General features: G+C 34.5%; 1 protein-coding gene across 11 annotated transcripts in view; it reads left to right on the forward strand.

Moving 5' to 3' along the window:
• Window positions 1-18,823, forward strand: part of USP34 (ubiquitin specific peptidase 34) — a 127,098-nt gene that overhangs the window by 78,932 nt on the left and 29,343 nt on the right. For 10 of the 11 annotated variants that reach the window (XM_082756720.1, XM_082756725.1, XM_082756723.1 and 7 more), the window contains 14 exons: window positions 961-1,113; window positions 2,261-2,365; window positions 3,467-3,522; window positions 3,626-3,746; window positions 6,016-6,199; window positions 11,701-11,864; window positions 12,947-13,012; window positions 14,156-14,302; window positions 14,391-14,447; window positions 14,544-14,621; window positions 15,359-15,453; window positions 16,463-16,635; window positions 17,227-17,380; window positions 18,725-18,803. In XM_082756720.1, coding sequence (XP_082612846.1) covers window positions 961-1,113; window positions 2,261-2,365; window positions 3,467-3,522; window positions 3,626-3,746; window positions 6,016-6,199; window positions 11,701-11,864; window positions 12,947-13,012; window positions 14,156-14,302; window positions 14,391-14,447; window positions 14,544-14,621; window positions 15,359-15,453; window positions 16,463-16,635; window positions 17,227-17,380; window positions 18,725-18,803 — 1,632 coding nt within the window. The remainder of the gene's footprint in view (window positions 1-960; window positions 1,114-2,260; window positions 2,366-3,466; window positions 3,523-3,625; window positions 3,747-6,015; window positions 6,200-11,700; window positions 11,865-12,946; window positions 13,013-14,155; window positions 14,303-14,390; window positions 14,448-14,543; window positions 14,622-15,358; window positions 15,454-16,462; window positions 16,636-17,226; window positions 17,381-18,724; window positions 18,804-18,823) is intronic. The other variant, XM_082756727.1, reaches the window with a different exon arrangement.

Genomic DNA, 18,823 nt, shown 5'->3' on the forward strand with positions numbered 1-18,823 from the left:
ATTAACTTTGGTTTCAAGCTTCCATTGATTTCAAATCATGTTGTTTCCTGCTAAAATTAAGCAGGTTCTCACTCAGTTACTTGCAGTCCTGTTTAAGTAATCATTTTTAGTAAAAATACTGTGTAAGGTGGCACATTTGTGGTTGATTGCAAACCAGTTTATAAACTCCCATCTTTGTTCTTAGCTTTTGTTTGAAGGTAATTCTTTTGTTGTAATTTGTTGGAATTTCTGGATGATGCCCTCCAACATGGATTAATCTAAATATACTTCTGCCATTGTGTTATTTTTTCAGCCGTACTTTTTATCACAAAATGGGGTGAATAAGAGTTTAAATAAACATTTGTCATCAATGAATCTTTGTCTAGTTTTAAGTAATTTTTTGTCTAACATAAGACAAACTTGGAAATTGCATAATATGCACAATAGATTTATTTTTTTACTATCTATTGCTTAAAGGTGCAATATGGACACAATGAGGTGATAGTTATTATCAGCTAATTATTACTCAACCACAGAAAAAACATATGTACTGTCTCCATTTAAAAACACTGGAACTAAATGAGGGCAAACTTCTGAAGCTAAATTAGAGAGAGTCTAGATTTTTTTTTTCCTTAGGAATAAAAGAAGATAATTTTTCTAGTGAAATTAATTTAACCATATAGTTTCATATGCGTAAGTATAGGTTGCAGCATTACATATATGTTCATACTTTGCCCAGATGTGGTATTTTGGGAGCTGGCTGTACTCTTTACTATAGAAAATATGTAACTTGGGAGACAAGGCTTTTTTGTTACAAGGGTATCTTCAGCATAGGTGTTTTTAGACGTATTCTGCCTTGATAAGCTGGTAGATGTTATGAGAGGAACTTAATTATGTATATATGGAAGGAAAGTCAAAAGAGAAAAAAACAAACTTCTAAATAATGTGTGCAGTAATTTTATTTATTTATTTTTCACACAGACTGCCGTTCGCCATGAGTCATGCAATGGTTTATACAAGTTATCTCTGTCTGGTCTCGATGGGGGGGACTCAATTAATCGGTCCTTTCTGCTGCTGGCTGCATCAACATTACTAAAATTTCTTCCTGATGCTCAAGCTCTGAAACCTATCCGGGTAAGAACTTATAAAATTACAAGACTTTGTTAAAGATATATTTTAACTTATTTCTGTTAATATAAAAGGAGAAAAATGGTAGCATATGCCATCATTTTGTCTGACATACTGTTTCTGATCTTATTAAGACTAAGATATTAAGGTTTAGATGGTTCGAGAAGCTTCACAGAAGTTACAGCTGTGATGCTAAAGTAATTGATACCTTACCAGTGCTAGAAGAAAAATACAAAATAGCATTTTGAAAGTGTTGTGATTCTGGAATTTTAGCATCCACGTAAGATGCTGTTAAAGAATAACAGTTGTGTTTTCAGTAAATGCCCCATCTTCCCTTTTAAATGTAGGCAAGTCCATAAATAAATCAGTAAATAGTTTTATATTTTATAGGTGTCCTCTGTTGTTGCAGTTAAGTGTTACTGTTCCCCAGTCAATTGTTTCTGTTTTTCTTTTGGGGTATTATTGTCCTCACAGTTTCACTAAATAGAAGAGATTCTAGGGATGGTCCAAAGCTACTTTCACACTGTTAATGTATGGAGATTAATAGAGATGGTTTGAACTAATCTGGATGATTTTGCCTAAAGTCAATTAGGAATTGTAGACATACCAATGCATATCAGAGAAGGCTATGCTCACTTCAGCTGTGTAGATCTGAAGAAGACTACTTGTATGACTGTGAAATGTGAACCTTGATTCGGGGGAGATTCTGAGAAAAAAAAAAAAAAAGGTTGCATTAAAACAATCTGCAGAAGATTTGCATTATTTGACTAGTTTTCAGAAGAGTTCAAAGTGGGATTTTAACCAACACATGTCGAACTGATATTCATGCAAATTTTCTTCTGTTTTGCCCAGTCTAATATTGAAAATTTTGCAATTTGCAGTTCTGAGGACAGATTTAATATTACTGTAAGTTTAAGGCTCTGGCAGATCATCCTGACAGTCTTTCAAGAAAATGAATAAGTATTTCAGAAGAAAAGTAGAACATGCAGTGTTACCATTGTAAAATTCATTATTCTTGTAAGGACCTTATCTTAAATAGGGACATGTAGAAAGTAATATTCTTGTAACATTGCATTTATTGCACTGCTTTAATACAGTTATTATTACAGTTAACAAAAGAAATTTTTTCTTTTTTTTTTTTTTTTTTTCTCAGGTGGAGGATTATGAAGAAGAACCAGTGCTACGACCAGGTTGTAAGGAATATTTTTGGTTGCTGTGCAAACTGATTGATAACATACATGTCAAAGATGCAAGTCAGGTATGTTTTGCTTTGCAGTCATAAAAATGTTTTTGTTTTTAAATATTTGTATTCATATAACTTTTTTCATTGAATGTGATACAATTTTACTTAATATATAGTGAACTGCTACAAACTGCTCTCCAAGCATTCCATCTCTTGACTTCTGCTGCTGTTTGGTGTTTTTAGTAGCTCATGGTCAAAGGAAGCTTCAGATACACACCCTTTAGAGTCAAGAAGGGAGGGTGCATATAATGCACAAATAGTGTGGGCTATATGAAGTTAAGAGACATGAGTATTGGAATCATTTAGGAAAGAGTGACTCTTGGTAATTTCAGTGAAGGAGGAGGTGAGCAAATATCTGACATTAACTGAAAGAGACAAGAAAAAAAATCAGTTAGAAGCCAATTAGCACAGGTCAGAAAAAATACTCACTGTTTCGAAATATCCCAAAAGGTTTAAAATTAACTTTTTATGCACCTTCTGCAACTACCTCTGCTGGCTGGACATGCTACATAAGTATCTCTAATTTATTCTCAGTGCTCTGGCAGGAGTGTGGGAAGGGAAGGAAGATAAAGCTGTAAACCTTCTTTCTGTAGTGTTGAAAAAAATCTTGTCTCCTAACACCTGATGGTCCCAGTAGAGGCAAAAATTTTGGCCCGTCCATCTTTCTTCCACTCAGTTTCCTACCATTTCCATTGTATTAATTCAGTCTCTTAGCTAGGCTACAGTTCTGCATAGTTCTTCTGCATGTTGCTTTCAAACTTCTAATGACAAGCTTCTGTGTGTTCCTGTGAGAAATAACAGTTAAGTATTTAAAATAGTAGTATTCATTTTTTTCAACATGATAATATATTTTTGGGATCTGGAATTGAAAGAATAAGTATTACTTTATTTGAACTGTATATTATTGATTTTAAAAAACAGTTATATCACATTTATGAAAATGTATTAAAATACTGTTGCAAGAACATTAGAAAGAGTTTTAAATGTTCCTGTGTTTTTTGTGTACAATAGCAAATTTCCATCCAAAAGAATAACCATAGTTTCTGGCTGGACTTCTAATTCATGACGTACATAATTTTTTTCCATTTATATACCACTTTCTTTTTTTGTGATCAGACCACACTCCTTGATTTAGATGCACTAGCAAGACATCTTGCTGACTGCATTCGGAGGTAAGGTTTAGGAAAGTAATTTCATCTGTAAGTTGCGTTAAATTTATTGTTAGTGGGACAGACAGAGTTTTAACATTTCTTTTATATGTATGTGTATATATAGCAGAGAAATCCTTGACCATCAAGACGGTAATATAGAAGATGACGGACTTACAGGACTGCTTCGCCTTGCAACAAGTGTTATTAAGCACAAACCACCTTTTAAATTTTCTCGTGAAGGGCAGGTAAGAAAAGGACCCTGACAGAGATCAAGACAAGGTCATATCTTTTTACTGTACTTTCTTCATTACACCTTTTTACCTAATATTTTGACTGCAGGGCTCAGTACATGACAGTATGTCATATTTCTAGCTCTAGGTGATTGATGAAAACATGTCTCATTCCTTAATTAATAAGTAGTATGTACAGTCCTTCCCTTTCTAACTGTATTTGACTTCTGGATAAAGTTCTTACATCCTAGAGATTTTATTTATTTTCATTTTTTATGTCTGAATTTTTTCAGAACAGATCAGTATTAATTACTTAAAAAAAAAAAATTAACAACAGCTGCTTTTTGACTATCCTGGGACAGTTGTGATCTAAAAGTAGCTTTTAAGCTCTACACCTACCCAGTGGCAGACGCGTGTAAAAAGAATACTGCAGTTCACCCATCCACAAAAAGATACACATGATCTTTTTCTTCCCTGCTCCAACATGTCAGAATTCAATCAGATAGTGCAAATACAAGATTAAGAGTATTAATTGGAAAATGATAGATCCAGATCTCTGACATTACTTCTTTTCTAGTCTATGAGACTGCATTTTAGGGTGGCTGGTGTGCTAGGACACCTGTTTGAAAAAGGCTGCACCACCGCACTAGGCTGTAGCCCATAGCACAGTCCAAAACTCCACATACTGGATACAGCTGGTCTGCTGATGAGCTGTAACCATCACCTGGCAAATATGGTTAGGAATGGAAACCAGTCAGATTGCTGCCCCATGAGCACTTGTGGTGCAAAGTTACTACCAAGAAAGCAGGTATCCGTTTGTTTTTAATTTCATGCATAGTGGGATTAAAATATAACTCCAAAGCGTGGAGAAATCTGGAAGAGCTTTCGTTAACTATTTTGGCCAGGAGAAGACCCCTCAATACTATTCAGACATAAACATGTGACTGTATTTATAATATTTCGTACTAGTGCTACAGGAATTTCTCTATACATTGGAAAAAGACTTTTTTTATAGTGATTTTTTTGTTTGCTCTGCAGGAGGCTATCTTTGGAAACATTTAGATTTTATTTAGATTTTACTGCAGCCTGACCTTTTAACATAGGGAAATCCAAGAAGAACATTTCTTTAATTACAGTCTAGAAATTGCAGAACAAAATATAATAGTTGTATTGGTAGCTGTGCCTTGCAAATGGGAGAGAATTCTATCCCTAAAAAAAAACAATTGAAGAAGATATCATGTAGGGAAAAAAACAAATGAAGATTCTGTAGAGGTAAAGGATAGAGGGTTTATTGTCTGATCATGTAGACTACTACAATGATACACTACTAGTATGATTTAATTTCAATTTGTTAAGATTGCAGCCATTTTGTTGATGCAGTGAAGTGAAGGAAGTAGATTGTGTCATCGGCCCTGGGCATAAAGGTTTTGAATGAATTGCTGATTGTCTAAGGGATTTTGCTGAAATACCGCTTTCTAAATCAGTTAAATTTCTTCCTTCATGTTCTCTCATTATAGCACTCGGATGACTAATTAGTAATGTTCGCTTTAGTAGTTGAAAGGCTGAGGAAGGCCTTTCACCATCCTGTACTTCTTTGAACATATTATAGCTTCTGGAAGAATATGACTCCTTTTCCTACAGACCTAGACAGATTTTGATTTCTTGTTGTCTTAATATTTTACATTTGATACAATTTTATTGAATTAAGTTGACTAAGCAGGACAAAGGTACAGAATTTTAGACATATGCAACTCCACTTTTTAGTGTATTAATCTGGAAAGATAAATATAAATAACAATGTGTTACGGGTCTGTCATCCAAAGGCAGCATGACTCGGTACAGCTGTGCTTTATGCCTTTTATAGTTCAGTTAATATTCCAACAGAGTAGCAATGCCAAAACATACTTGCAGTACATATGATACGTAAATCAGTGCATGTTTTATGGTTAATTAGTGATTAGTAAAACTCAGACTAGTAGAGCGATTATGCACTATGAGAAACCAGCCTTAAATTTATTAAAAATAAATGTGTATGGTTTGTCAAGTTGAATTATCAGTCATGAATCAAGCATAATTTGCCATTCTTTTTCACTGGACATGTTTCTCTTTAGGTTGTAATATAAATAAAATTGTTGAAATTTGCAATTTAAAATGTGTATATGAGCCAGAAAGTTCTATACATGATAGAGGTCCAGAAAGTATACAGAAATTTCTAGAAGATTGGAAAAACATGACTGTCTCATGTGTTCAAACTGCTAAATCTGCTGACGGAATTGTTTTACAGGAGTTTCTGAGAGACATCTTCAATCTTCTGTTCTTGCTGCCAAGTTTAAAAGATAGACAGCAGCCAAAATGCAAGTCACATTCTTCAAGGGCTGCAGCATATGACTTGTTGGTAGAAATGGTGAAAGGGTCCGTGGAAAACTACAGGCTGCTCCACAACTGGGTTATGGCACAACATATGCAGTGTAAGAACCTTCGTTCATATGTAGCTTTTGAGTATTTTGTGGAAAATTAGTCCTTTTGTACCTTCTGTTCATTTTGGTTGTTTTGAATTTTTTGATTTATCAAGTTCAGTAAAGTAAATGGGAGGGTGGCCATTATATGGACTCCTCTTCTGAAGATTGCATGTTTGCGACAGGATTGCTAGCCACCATTGTGAACAGTACTGCCATCATGGAATTTGCTTTTCCTCCTGACAACTGAGACATTGGTCCCACTAACAGTACTTCTAAAATTCCCTTTGTAGCTCTGCTAGTTATCCAGCATCACTTAAAGAAGGATACAGCACTAGTACAATTTTGTTATGCCTCTTCGCTTTCATGCTTCCTGTTTTTTGGAAACTCAGTTCCTATGTAAAATATGTAAATTACCAAAATCTGAAGCCAGTTAGTATTTTCTCTTTGATTTGCAAATACTTACTATGCATTTTTAGCTTGATAGATTTCCTTTTATATGTCCAGCTTACATTCTGGTAACCTGAGGATTTGTAATTTATTATAATCAATGGAATTGATTTAGTGCCTTACAATTCAGGAAGCAAAAGAGAAATCTGATCTTAATGTTTTGAGTTCTGTAGTTGTATGCCTGAGGCTTTCTGAAAAGCCTCTAAAATGTCATATGCTTAGGGAAAATATTATAAAGAATATGATGTATGAAAATACCTGATATTTGTGTGTGCTCTGAGTGCATCTGCTGCTGCTGAGCCTGTCAGTATCTCTCTAGGTGCAATCATCCATTTTTTTACAGTTAGTATTTTTTAACTCCAAATCCCAGTAATTCAAGCTCCTGAAATTTTCTGTAACATTTACCAGTTGCTGCGTTCTTCCAAATATTCTTCTCTAGATTGTTTGTTCCTTTCTGAGTTCTCCAGAATCATGTGGTCCATGCTCCTTCTACATATTCAGTGTATTTCAGTTTCTTGAATGTTAATCTTAATACAACTGGCAGAGTGCCGTTGTCTCTTTATGTGCTATTGACCACAGGACTTCTGATACCTCACTTGTTTTAAAGACTTGTTAATCCATTGATGTGAATCAAAGACTCTTAAAAGTGGATTTTTCCTCATTGCTTATCTCTGTAATCTAACTAGTCTTTTAAAATCTTAGTCTTAGGCCTGTTGTGCCATTTTACGTAGGAGATGCATTAAGGAAGATGTTAGCAATTTCCATCTTCTCTTTGGTTTTAACATTTTGGTTTTGTGGTTCACTGGAGAAATTTTTGATCCTGCAACTTGTACTGTAGTCATCATCTAGTCTGACCAGTTGCTGTCTTTTCTACTCTACCCTTTTTTCTCACACCCCTAGCCGATTGAAGCCAGGATGCTCTTAAAAGATTGCTTTAATTTAGTGTAGCAATGTAAGGTACAGTTTTCAAAATGAAATCATATTTTAAAGGATATCTAGTGTATTTTCCTTGGGACAAAAGAAAGGATTTTAGGATTCTAAGTAAAAATGAGATGTTAAGACTCTATTCAGGTAGTCATATGAAAACATACTACTGTGTACTGTTCTTCAGACTTGAGCTAGTGTGAGTAATGTAAAATAGTTGTAGTAAAGTTTTAACTTCAGCAGCATTTTTTGGAAAGTTTCCAGTAGTGTAGCTGTCTTTGCTGATGGATGCAAAAAGATTAATGTGTGTGTTTTTTTCCTACTTGACAGCATTTACAGCCATATAGCATTTTTCTGTGTTGAACCAGGTGGTGAGATCTACCATTGTGTACATCATTCCCAAACATACAATTGTAAATTCATTTGCCTTTAACTTTTTGGCTTCTCTTTGTGAAGATCTGATGTCTTCTCTTTAGTATGCCGGTCCGGTTCTTTGAGTGAGGAAGAACATCTTAGCCACTACCGTTAGTGGCTTAAATACCTTTCTAGATAAGGTGCTGGCTTACATTGCCACCTGGCATGCAAGTATTGACCAGAAGGGATGTAATGTTCTACCAGCAATGTCCTTGTCCTCAGCAGAAGTGAGTTGTCCTGTAAGACCATGTCCATGATTTAAAAAAAAAAAAAAAAAAGGTTAGAATACATAAATTGATTGAAAGCAGGTGGAGGAAGAAACTTAGCTGTATAAAATGGGAAGGAAATGGTCTATAATTCAATGAAATGATGTCCCTCCTAAACCAGCACTCCTAAAGGAAACAATGCAGTGTCTTCATGGATTTTCAGCAATTTTCAGGAAATTAACTGCTAAGAAGCTGATGTCAGCTGACTTTTTTTGCTTTTCTCAACAGGGAGGGTTTACACTAAATGCGGACTTTGATCTTTTGGAGATGGGATTTAGATACCCTTAATTATTCATAAAATTTCTTGTAGGGTTTTGGGGTTTTGCTTTCTTTAAAGGCCAAAAATAATAAAAACATTCGGTTCAAGGGAGGGGAAAAAAGACCAGCTGCCTTGCTGGGAAATTCGTTAAGATAATATCTGACGTTATGTTTGGAGCAGAAGCATTATCAGAAGGTGGAATAGAGAAAAATGCACAGTCATTGAGGGGAGATAAATTAATTTTACTTAAAGTAGAATTTGACTGCTGCAACTTTGGTTACAAGTTCCACATTTCTTCCTGAGAAAAGGCAGTTTTCTGTAATGACAGAGATGAGTAATGAAGATAAGACATAAATGAGGCCAAATTTAACTTTCTAGTTAAGATCCATATGGAAAAAGAAAAGCATTTATTATCACAATGAAAGTAGTTGCTTAAAAGTCCCAGTAAAGAGAAAATAGGATCCTCCTGAGAAAATTATTGTAGAATTTTTGAAAGCCCTCTGTCATATATAAGTGGGAGGAAGATACTCCAGCTATTCTTGTGAAGTATAAAGAAGTTGTCTGATTTCTCTGTAATTAATACTTGATGAGCCATGAACAAAGCAATAGGTGTTGAGTCTTTCCATCAGGAAGGGTGAATGCAGATGCTGCAGTTTAAGGATTTTAGTTAGGTGAAGGAATTTTGTGTTCTTCTACCATGCCAATGACTTCTGCTGGGAGTTTAAACATTGAGAAGAGCTTTGTTTCAAGTGGCTGGTCAGGCCAATTTAACCAGGTAACGTTAGGTCATGCTACTGAGATTTGTTAAAACACGAGAATTAAAACTCTTTCCTTCCCTACTTGAAGCTGCAGGGCTAATGGTAGTTTTGATGCCAATGCCAAAATGAAGATTACAATAATTACTTGTTGTGCAACAGAACATCCTGTGGGTCTGGCATCTGAGGATCTGTTTAGAGGATGCCAGATAGTTCCTTGAAATTACAGCAGGTAGTATGAATTTAGAAGAATACTTAATAAACCTTTAATCTTTGACAAAGTAATTAAGGCTTTAAAAATTGAATCATGAGCCCACATAGCTTTCGTGGATTGTAAAAAAAAAAAAAAAAAAAATGAAAATATCACACCTTGACTACTCTTTTTTTCCCCCCCTTTTCTCTACATATCTGAACAGAGGTGCTGAATTACTTGTAGGTCGTTCTACATTTTTGGAGAATGACATCCTTGGGAATGAATAACTAAGTTATTGTAAGTTTTTGTGTCAAACCTCTTGCATACCAAGGAAGACAGGCAGCAGTGAATATCTTTGTATGCTAGATTAGCATCTCTCTGATTTAGTGCCTGTGTCATCTAGTTACTTCAGCAGGTCAAATAATTATTTTCTGATTCTATTCTCCTGTGTGAGATACGGAAAGGAAAGTCTGTCAGTGTCTAGAAGCAGTACGAATCACTAAAAAGTGGTTTGTGTAGTCTGGATACCATCTTCTTGAGTGGCAGGTGAGAACTTTCCCATTCTTCCCATTTCTTGGCAGCCATTTCAGAGCAAGGCTTACAGAGAAGAGTCTGTCAGACTTGCTTAACTTGTCTACTGCCATGCTGTTTATGAAATAGATTGTTACGTCTGTTGTAAAATTGAGAGGAAAAGAAAACTTACAGGAAAAGAAAATGTCTTTTCAGTCTGATTCTTTAGGCAATTTACTTCTTGCTTCTCCTATTTTTCTTACAGATTACAGATTTCTTTGGCTTTCAAGTGCAATAACAAACATTCCTTTACCTCCTGTAAAAGCTGTTCCCAAGTTTATTCAAGCTTATGTATGGCCAAGCACTCTTATCTCTGATAAGCATCTATCTGTCTTTGGTATTGGTCAAAAAGATCTTTTGCTAGCATGGCGTCCATTGTAGCAGATACCATTCTGAAACCAGCTGCTAAAAATGAAAGTCTTGCTTCATGTGGGGTTAGCTTTGATAGCAAATGTGTGTTTTGCTATGTGAAAAGAAGGCTCCCTAACTTAAATCTCTGGGTGCAGAGACTCTGTGTTACTTTCTTCCAGTGTGACACAGCAGTGCATGGGAATGGGTAGGGGAAATGGCAAGTGATTTTGTGTGCTGGGGGAATGACTGGGGTACATTTGGGAGCCTGTAAGTGTTGCACATTACCAGTTATCAGTACGTTGTCACTGCTCCTAGTGTTGTGCTAGTGTTGTGGGGGAAGGAGCGTTCACTATGGAGTTCACTAAAGAGCTTTGGTTCCATTTTAATTAAAGCTTTTGCACAATTGTGTAACAGTAGCACTTATTAACATGCATAACACAATGCATTTAATGGGAAAATAAGGTGGACATAAAGAGAATTGAATGAAAGATGAGGGAAGGAAGTCAGGCTAGAAGAAGAAAGATTTAGAATGGTTTGGGCTGGAAGGGGCCTTAAAGATCATCTAATTCCGACTCCATAGAATGAGTAGTCTCTTAAGAAAACTCAGTTCAGCAGAAAGCCTACTTTTTGAAACCTGTGCATCACTTTTCACATCACCTGTTAGCTGTCAGTGGTCAGAAGACAGAATTCTAGATAATAATGTAGATAATAGGGTTGCCATGAAGTTGCTACAGAACAAGAGTAATTTTTTTTAAATGCATTTCAGGTTAAAATATTATGAAAATAACTTTATTTATAAAAAATGTGTAGCAACCACTATTTAGAAAATGTGGATGCTCTTGATGTTCAGTTTTAATGAAGAGGCCAGAAGACCATTACTTCATGTGATACTACCCCTAGATCAACTGCAGGAGCTGCCACTTGCCACAAATAATGCACGTGAGAGCACAGCATACTCATGTAAAAGTACCAAATCATTGCAATCCAAAGTAGCGTGTGCTGCCACACTTTGTTATGCAGAGATTGGAGATGAAATGCATGGAACTGCGTTTCAGGGTACCACCTCTCACTTTCTCAGGGGTCTGTTTCACCTTTGTAGAGGCATCTAGAAAGGCTGGCTTATGTATCCAGATACTAAAAATGCTTTCTTGATGTACCCATAATGCATTTTCTTAAAGAGCAGGTACAGTCCGGCTCATGTTTGAAAATACAGAATGCAGAAACAAGATGTATTTCATTAATGTAGGCATAAAGCTTTGAAATTCATTTATGTCTTTGGAAGTTATTATTGGAATTGATTTTTTGTGCATGTGCTTACGTACTTCTTCCAGCTTCCCATGCACCTTACAAGTGGGATTATTGGCCCCATGATGATGTTCGAGCTGAATGTAGGTTTGTGGGTCTGACTAATCTTGGAGCAACTTGTTACTTGGCATCCACTATTCAGCAGCTCTATATGATACCAGAGGCCAGACAAGCAATCTTTACTGCAAAGGTATGGTTTGCAATCTTACATTCTTTATTTGTTATTTTGTAAAAGTTTATATTTCGTTTAAAAAAATAATAAGTGTAATTAAAAATAAAAAGTTTAAATTCATTTTTCCAATGAAAAGGTTAATAAAATATGGATTTACTTTTAGGGCTTGTTTCTGTGTAAAGAATATTTCTTCAGGACTTTAGTTTGCTCTGTGTTTGGTTAAATTCTTCTGCTGATGTCTAAAGTGATTTTTAAAAATACATATTTGTAATGCAGTATGTTCTTAAGGTGGCATTATAACAGCATGTTCTCAAACTCATATTTCTGTTGCTGTCAAATAGATTGATTCAGGTTTGGTTTTATATGACTTGTTTGTTGTTTCTTATCTCCTAATCTGTCATTTCATTAGAGTAAATGCCATCCTTCTTGAATGTTTGTAAAGTCCTTGAGCATGTTACTGGAAGTATTGCAAGTCTTGTAAATTATTCACTGGGTGTCTTTCAGAAATATTAATATTATTAATTCTAACTATTTATTGTAACAGAGAAAGCTTCATTTTGGTCCTTGATATCAGTAGTGTACATATAACATGTGAAACACCCTGACCGGCAGTGACCTCACTGTTTTTTATTGTCACTTAATTTCAAATAGAATATGCAAATCATGAATAAAAATAAAAAATAAAAAAGGAAGCTGCTGGTCTACAAGTGAAATACACTGTGTAGAGGATTGATCAGAACTCCCACCCTGTCTATTAAATAGAAAAAAGTATTCCAAAATTAGTACAGTCTTTTCTGATACTTCCCCAAAGTTCCTAGCTGCTGCACATTTTTAGAAAATAGTCACCTTTTGCCACAGGTTTAGTGTCAGGCCAAAAAATGAGCAGGAAGTGCTATGTATACATGCAAAATAGTGAGCGTGCTGTATATTCAACTATGCAATTATTTTTCTTAATTGTCCATAATAAAGGTAGATTTTTATAATTATAATTATTATTATTTTATTTAAAAAGATGATTACTTCATCTTCTGAAGCTCTGCTTTTGGAAAGTTACAAAGGTTAAAATCTTTTTTTTTTTTTTTTAAATGAATTTCTTCTAGTATTCAGAAGATATGAAACACAAGACCACTCTACTAGAACTCCAGAAAATGTTTACATACTTAATGGTAGGTGCTGGTTGGTGTGAAAGAGGATGTTTTATAATGTGCCCTATTTTTCTTTTTAAAAAGGGGGGGGGGGAACAAAATACAAGAAAAATGTAGATACCATTCTGTATGTGATTCTTGACGTTGTTCAAGACAGTTCAATGATGTTATAAATGTGAAATATTTCTGAAAAGGTGATGATCCTTGTTGGGTCCCTTCTGACTCAGGATACTGTATGATTTTTAGTATGATATAGGAAATGAAAAAGAAAACTGTGGAGAGCTGAGTGTTTTTGTTCTTGGCACCGGCTTTTGTCAAAGAAAATCATAACCACTTTGAAGACAAATAGAGAAAAGGAATTTAAGCATGTGGTGCCTGACATGAATCATAGGAAGAATAAATCTAGGTATTTATGTAAGAAAAAAACACAAAGGAATATAAAATAATACAAAGATCTATTATTATTAAAACCTTTAAGAATTACTTAATTCCAAACCAGATAACATTAACAGTGTCTTGTCACATATCATTAAAAGCAAATAGTATGTATATCATTGCTTAGAAGGACAAAGTTCCCTTTTGCTGTAAGTATGTTCTGCATCTCCAGTGTTAGCATTGGAATGGGTGATGTATTCTAAAGAAATGCAGTATATCGCAAGTTCCTTTCTCAGACTGAAACCTGCAATGGAGAACTAGACAGTGTCATTTTATACAATAGGGAAGTCTGAATGAGAATTAAGCACTTGTCAAGACCAACGTCATTACTGTTTAGAAATATATAAGGACAAACTGCTGTTTGTCATACCATATTTTGTATCTGAACATATATGCAAAAGCTGGCAAAAACTGGATGTGTCGCATCTTCAGCCAAGTTTTTAATACTGGTTCCTTTCATTAAGAATTATTTTTTTTTTGCTAATAATGTTTTATAATGAGTATTGTAATAATGATGGTTAAAAATTGCTTCACATTTCATCATTCATCATTAAGGCCCTTACACAACTTCATTGCCTGAAAGGCACGTGGAGATACTGTATGTGTATTTTTAAATAGACCTTTATATAGCTATGTTCTGTATATCTGTGTAACTTAAAAGTACAAGGATTTGTGGTTGATTTGTTTTGCTTATTTTTTATTCATTTATCTATTTATTTTTACCTAAAGGAAAGTGAATGTAAGGCATACAATCCAAGGCCTTTCTGTAAAACCTATACCATGGATAAGCAGCCACTGAACACCGGAGAGCAGAAAGATATGACTGAATTCTTCACTGACCTGATAACAAAAATAGAAGAAATGTCTCCTGAACTGGTGAGTTACTGAGAGGGAGCAAAAGGGAGCTTGAAAAGTTACGGATTTGCTCGAATATCCTTGACAGAATTTATTAATTCATTCACAGAAAAATACAGTGAAAAGTTTGTTCGGAGGTGTTATTACAAACAATGTTGTTTCTTTGGTAAGTATTCTTTCCTTATCCTTATCTTTTTAAGATACTTTTTAACCTCTCAAAACAGTTAGTTAATTGCTTTTCTCTTTCATTGCTGTGATTCAGGACTGTGAGCATGTAAGTCAGACTGCTGAAGAGTTCTATACAGTAAGGTGCCAGGTGGCAGATATGAAGAATATTTATGTAAGTACTGCCAGACTGGGGTAGATCAGATCACAACTGTAAAAGAAATAAGTCTTTTACATAAGAGACTATACTGTACAGTATTGTATATGCTGGTGCTTTTTGTATCTGTACTCTAGTTTTGGTGTATTTCTGTGATGATATTAATAGGTAATTCGGTTGAACTGATCTGTGTTTTCTATGCAACGTGTTTTCTATAGCAACATGCAATAGTTGTGGAATTGACTAAAAAGTTACAGACAGTAATCATTATTTAGTCCCTTCTGTGTTTAAAAAATGGTCATGTTTTATATGAGATTTGTAAATGTCAAAAGATTTATATACATACATGTATTACTAAATTAATTTAAAACTTCTATAAAATAATTTTAGGTTATCTTTTTAAAAAAATACTAATCCTCACATGTGGAATTTGGATTTAGAGCACATAAATTCTTTAGGACAGCTCAGAATATTGGGTACCATTTCTCTGAATTGGTTCCTGAAATTTGTGTTTGTTACAGAAAGACCAGTTTCTAGAACCCGATCTCAAACTCTTTTCTTAATTCAATTGCATGCTCTTTCTGCAAATTTTCTGGTAGTTTTGACCACCTTAGTTTCAAAGCTTACAGATAGGTATGTTGATTAAACGTGCTGTAAGACTTAGAGAGAGGGTCTTGTAAAGCAGGCTATGTAAGCACAAGATTTAAATATCTAACATAAACGTAAGCTCCTTCTGTATTGTTTGTGATATGTAGGAATCTCTTGATGAAGTAACTATTAAAGATACCTTGGAAGGTGATAACATGTATACATGTTCGCATTGTGGGAAGAAAGTGCGGGCTGAAAAAAGGTATGATTAAGAGGAATTAAGCATTCCTATTTTTTTTGTTGTTTTGTTTTTTGTAAATTACTGAAATCACTATTTGAATTAGAGTAATTCTTTAAATGAAACAGAACCATGGTTTCATTCAGTTCACTAATGTGAAGGCCTATGAGGATGTGATCCCTATACAAATGACCATATAACTAAATAATTGAATTTCCAAAACAAAGACTATAAAATATCTTAGGGAAAGATCACCTAGACAGCAACGTGTTCAAGACCTTTTTTATATAAACAAAAAAAAAATCAGAAATCAGTAACTTTTGAAATCTATTACTTTTCCAGTTTTTGAAAGAGCAAATTCTTTCAGAGTTTGTTCAGAATTTTTATTATTTATTATGCAGGATAATTGCTAAGGTTTCATGCATAGCCCTAAATTTCTTAGTCTAAAATTGGTAGTTCTGTAATTGGTTCCTTATTTTAAAAAGTCTATTAATAAATATAAAGATAAATTAAAATTTTGCATCATCTCTTTATTGTAACTAACATCATTCTTAAGAGATGAAAAACCTTGCAGTTGTTCTTATAGCTGTTATAAATAGCATGGGTGAAAGTAGCCTGTTAAAATAATTAATGTGAAGTTCATGAGATATAATACAAGATACGTTCTACATTGAAACTTGTCAGTTACAGGATAACAACTCCATCTAATGAGGAGATTTGCATTGGTAAATTCCTTCATGACTCATATTACTGTATCATTTTAGAAAGCTGTCACTCATGACAAGCAAATTTGGTCTCTCCTCCAAGGCATAGGGATACGATAAACGGAATTGTTCAGTCGGCTAAACCTGACCTTTCTGCTGCTGGTTACACTACCATACTCTAAGACATTTAGATTGCTGAATTTTATTTTTATGTGACTTTGTAACAGGTTTCCAATTTTATATTTGAATAAATGTCTTGAAAATTGTTGTGGAAACACAATTTAACCAACTAGGCTCTTCATAAATCACAACTATTTTTAATTCTTCAGGGCATGTTTTAAGAAACTACCTCGTATCTTAAGCTTCAACACAATGAGATATACTTTCAATATGGTAACCATGATGAAGGAGAAGGTCAATACTCATTTTTCATTCCCTCTGCGTTTGGATATGACACCTTACACTGAAGATTTCCTCATGGGAAAAAATGACAGAAAAGAAGGTATGCCTCATAGAATGAATTGCAAAGGGGTTTTCTCTTCCGTGTTTGTACCATTTTCTGTATATGTTATGTATGCAAACAAGTAATGATTTTTTAAAAGAAAATAAAATCACTTTTAATTGACTTATATTTCCAATTTCACATATTTTCTTTAATACAAGAAAATTGGCTAATTATTTTTGTTTTCCCTTGCAGTTCAGTTTGAATTATTCTTAAACTCGTTTTTAAAATATGGGAGATAACTAATAGTTGTATACAGCTTGTTACTAGCCTATTTTGATTTTGCTGAGTAATACTTGAAACGGAAAAGGGCTGACTGACTGCCATCATAAATAAGATGTGCTAACTTAGTTATTAGTTCTGATCTCTTCAGTAGAGATGCTTTGGAAAAAACTTAAGCTGTTTTACAAGAGTTGGGATTTCTGTGCCCTATGTTCTGAGTATGGACTTTCTGGCTCTCATTGTGCACCGATGAAAAGAAAAAATAGAAAATGTTTTAAGCGTAACTTTAGGTAATGTGTGTGTGAGACATACTAATGTTGAAACTCGTGTGTTTATGAAATAACTAAATACTGTATTAAATTACTTAAGGTTTTAAGGAAGATGGTGAATATTTGAAAGAAACCGAGAGTTACGAGTATGATCTGATAGGTGTAACGGTTCATACAGGAACTGCAGATGGTGGACATTACTACAGCTTTATCAGAGATATAGTCAATCCCCATGCTTACAAAAACAACAAATGGTGAGTTATACAAAGCAAAATTGTATCATTTTATATCTTTAAGTAACTAAAAACTGTTGACTTTGTCAATAACATAGAAGCTATGTGCTGTAGGTTCTCAAGAGCACAAGATTTTGGCATTTGCTAGGTATGCGTGTATCAATTTATACATCTGTTCTTGTCTGCTGTAGCGGTAATAATTGTGGAGAGCCTTGGACGCAGGCATCAGGAGAGTACCAGGCTCACCTTACAGTGCAGCAAATACTTGATTCTTGGCGTGAATATCAAATGCTATTATATTTCATATTTCAGTATATATGAACAGTAAGATTAAATAGATCATCCTTCATCATAAAATCAGGTTACCTTTGACAAGCATACAGCAGTATTAATGATTGTGGATTTCGATCCTTTTCATTTTCTCCATTTTCAGTTGTTTCAAGCAACAATTTGACTTCTTCCCTTTAAACTCAATGCATCCTGTGTGCCAGATAAGCTGTTACAATACGTAGGTTATCAAGATCTGTTCTTACTGTACTTTTTATATAGTGAATTGTATTCACATTTTAATTTTATCCAGCTAGTGATCTGTCTTGCTTTCTAAGCCACCCTTACATCACCACCACCCTTTTTTTTTTTTTTTAACCTACAACATTGCGCTTCTAATTTGGGAACTTTTGCATACATTGGACATACAGTGGTTGTGAGGAGGGAGAAAAAATGGGGAGAAGTAGCCTGAGAAAGGGATGAGACACAGGCATGGGAAGGAGGATGGTCTTCCCAGGTGATGAAACAGAGCAGAGAACTCTCTCTCCCATTCATATCTAGTTTCATATCTCAGATTCTCTGCTGAAGCCATGCATAGGAGATAAGATTTCTTCTTTTGTTCTCTGTAATATCTGCCTGGAACATTTTTGGAGCATTTTCAGCCAGTAGGCTAATCACTGGTCCGAAGGGAATCTTTAACAGCGTACAGTGTTCCTTTGCACCATTCCAGTTGAGTTCTACTGATACATGGGATGGATCTCCTCTTTTTAATTTTGATTACCACTTCACACAGATTGAAAAGCAAGAGGCAAATCTTCTTGGCTGCATTAGAACTTAATCTCTACCACAGTCATATTAGAAAAATGGGGAAAATAATGTTCCTTGAATAAAAAGATAATATGTTGTTAAAATGCTGACTTCCTGATTTTACTGAAAGAAAGTGACTTCTAGGATCACTTTTGAGTTTGCTGTGGTTCAAACAAAGCAATAGGAATTAAGATAAATACTTAATCTGAAGAACAATTTTAAATGCTTGTTAAACATTTGTTTGCCGTGAGAGACAAACAACAGTTCTTTTAAAAGCTTACTCTTTTACAGGTATCTTTTCAATGATGCTGAAGTTAAACCATTTGATTCTGCCCAGCTTGCTTCAGAATGTTTTGGTGGAGAAATGACTGTAAGTGATGACTCTTGTTT

Source organism: Aythya marila, assembly GCF_965140915.1.
Source record: "Aythya marila genome assembly, chromosome: 3".
NCBI classification, from domain to species: Eukaryota; Metazoa; Chordata; class Aves; order Anseriformes; family Anatidae; genus Aythya; species Aythya marila.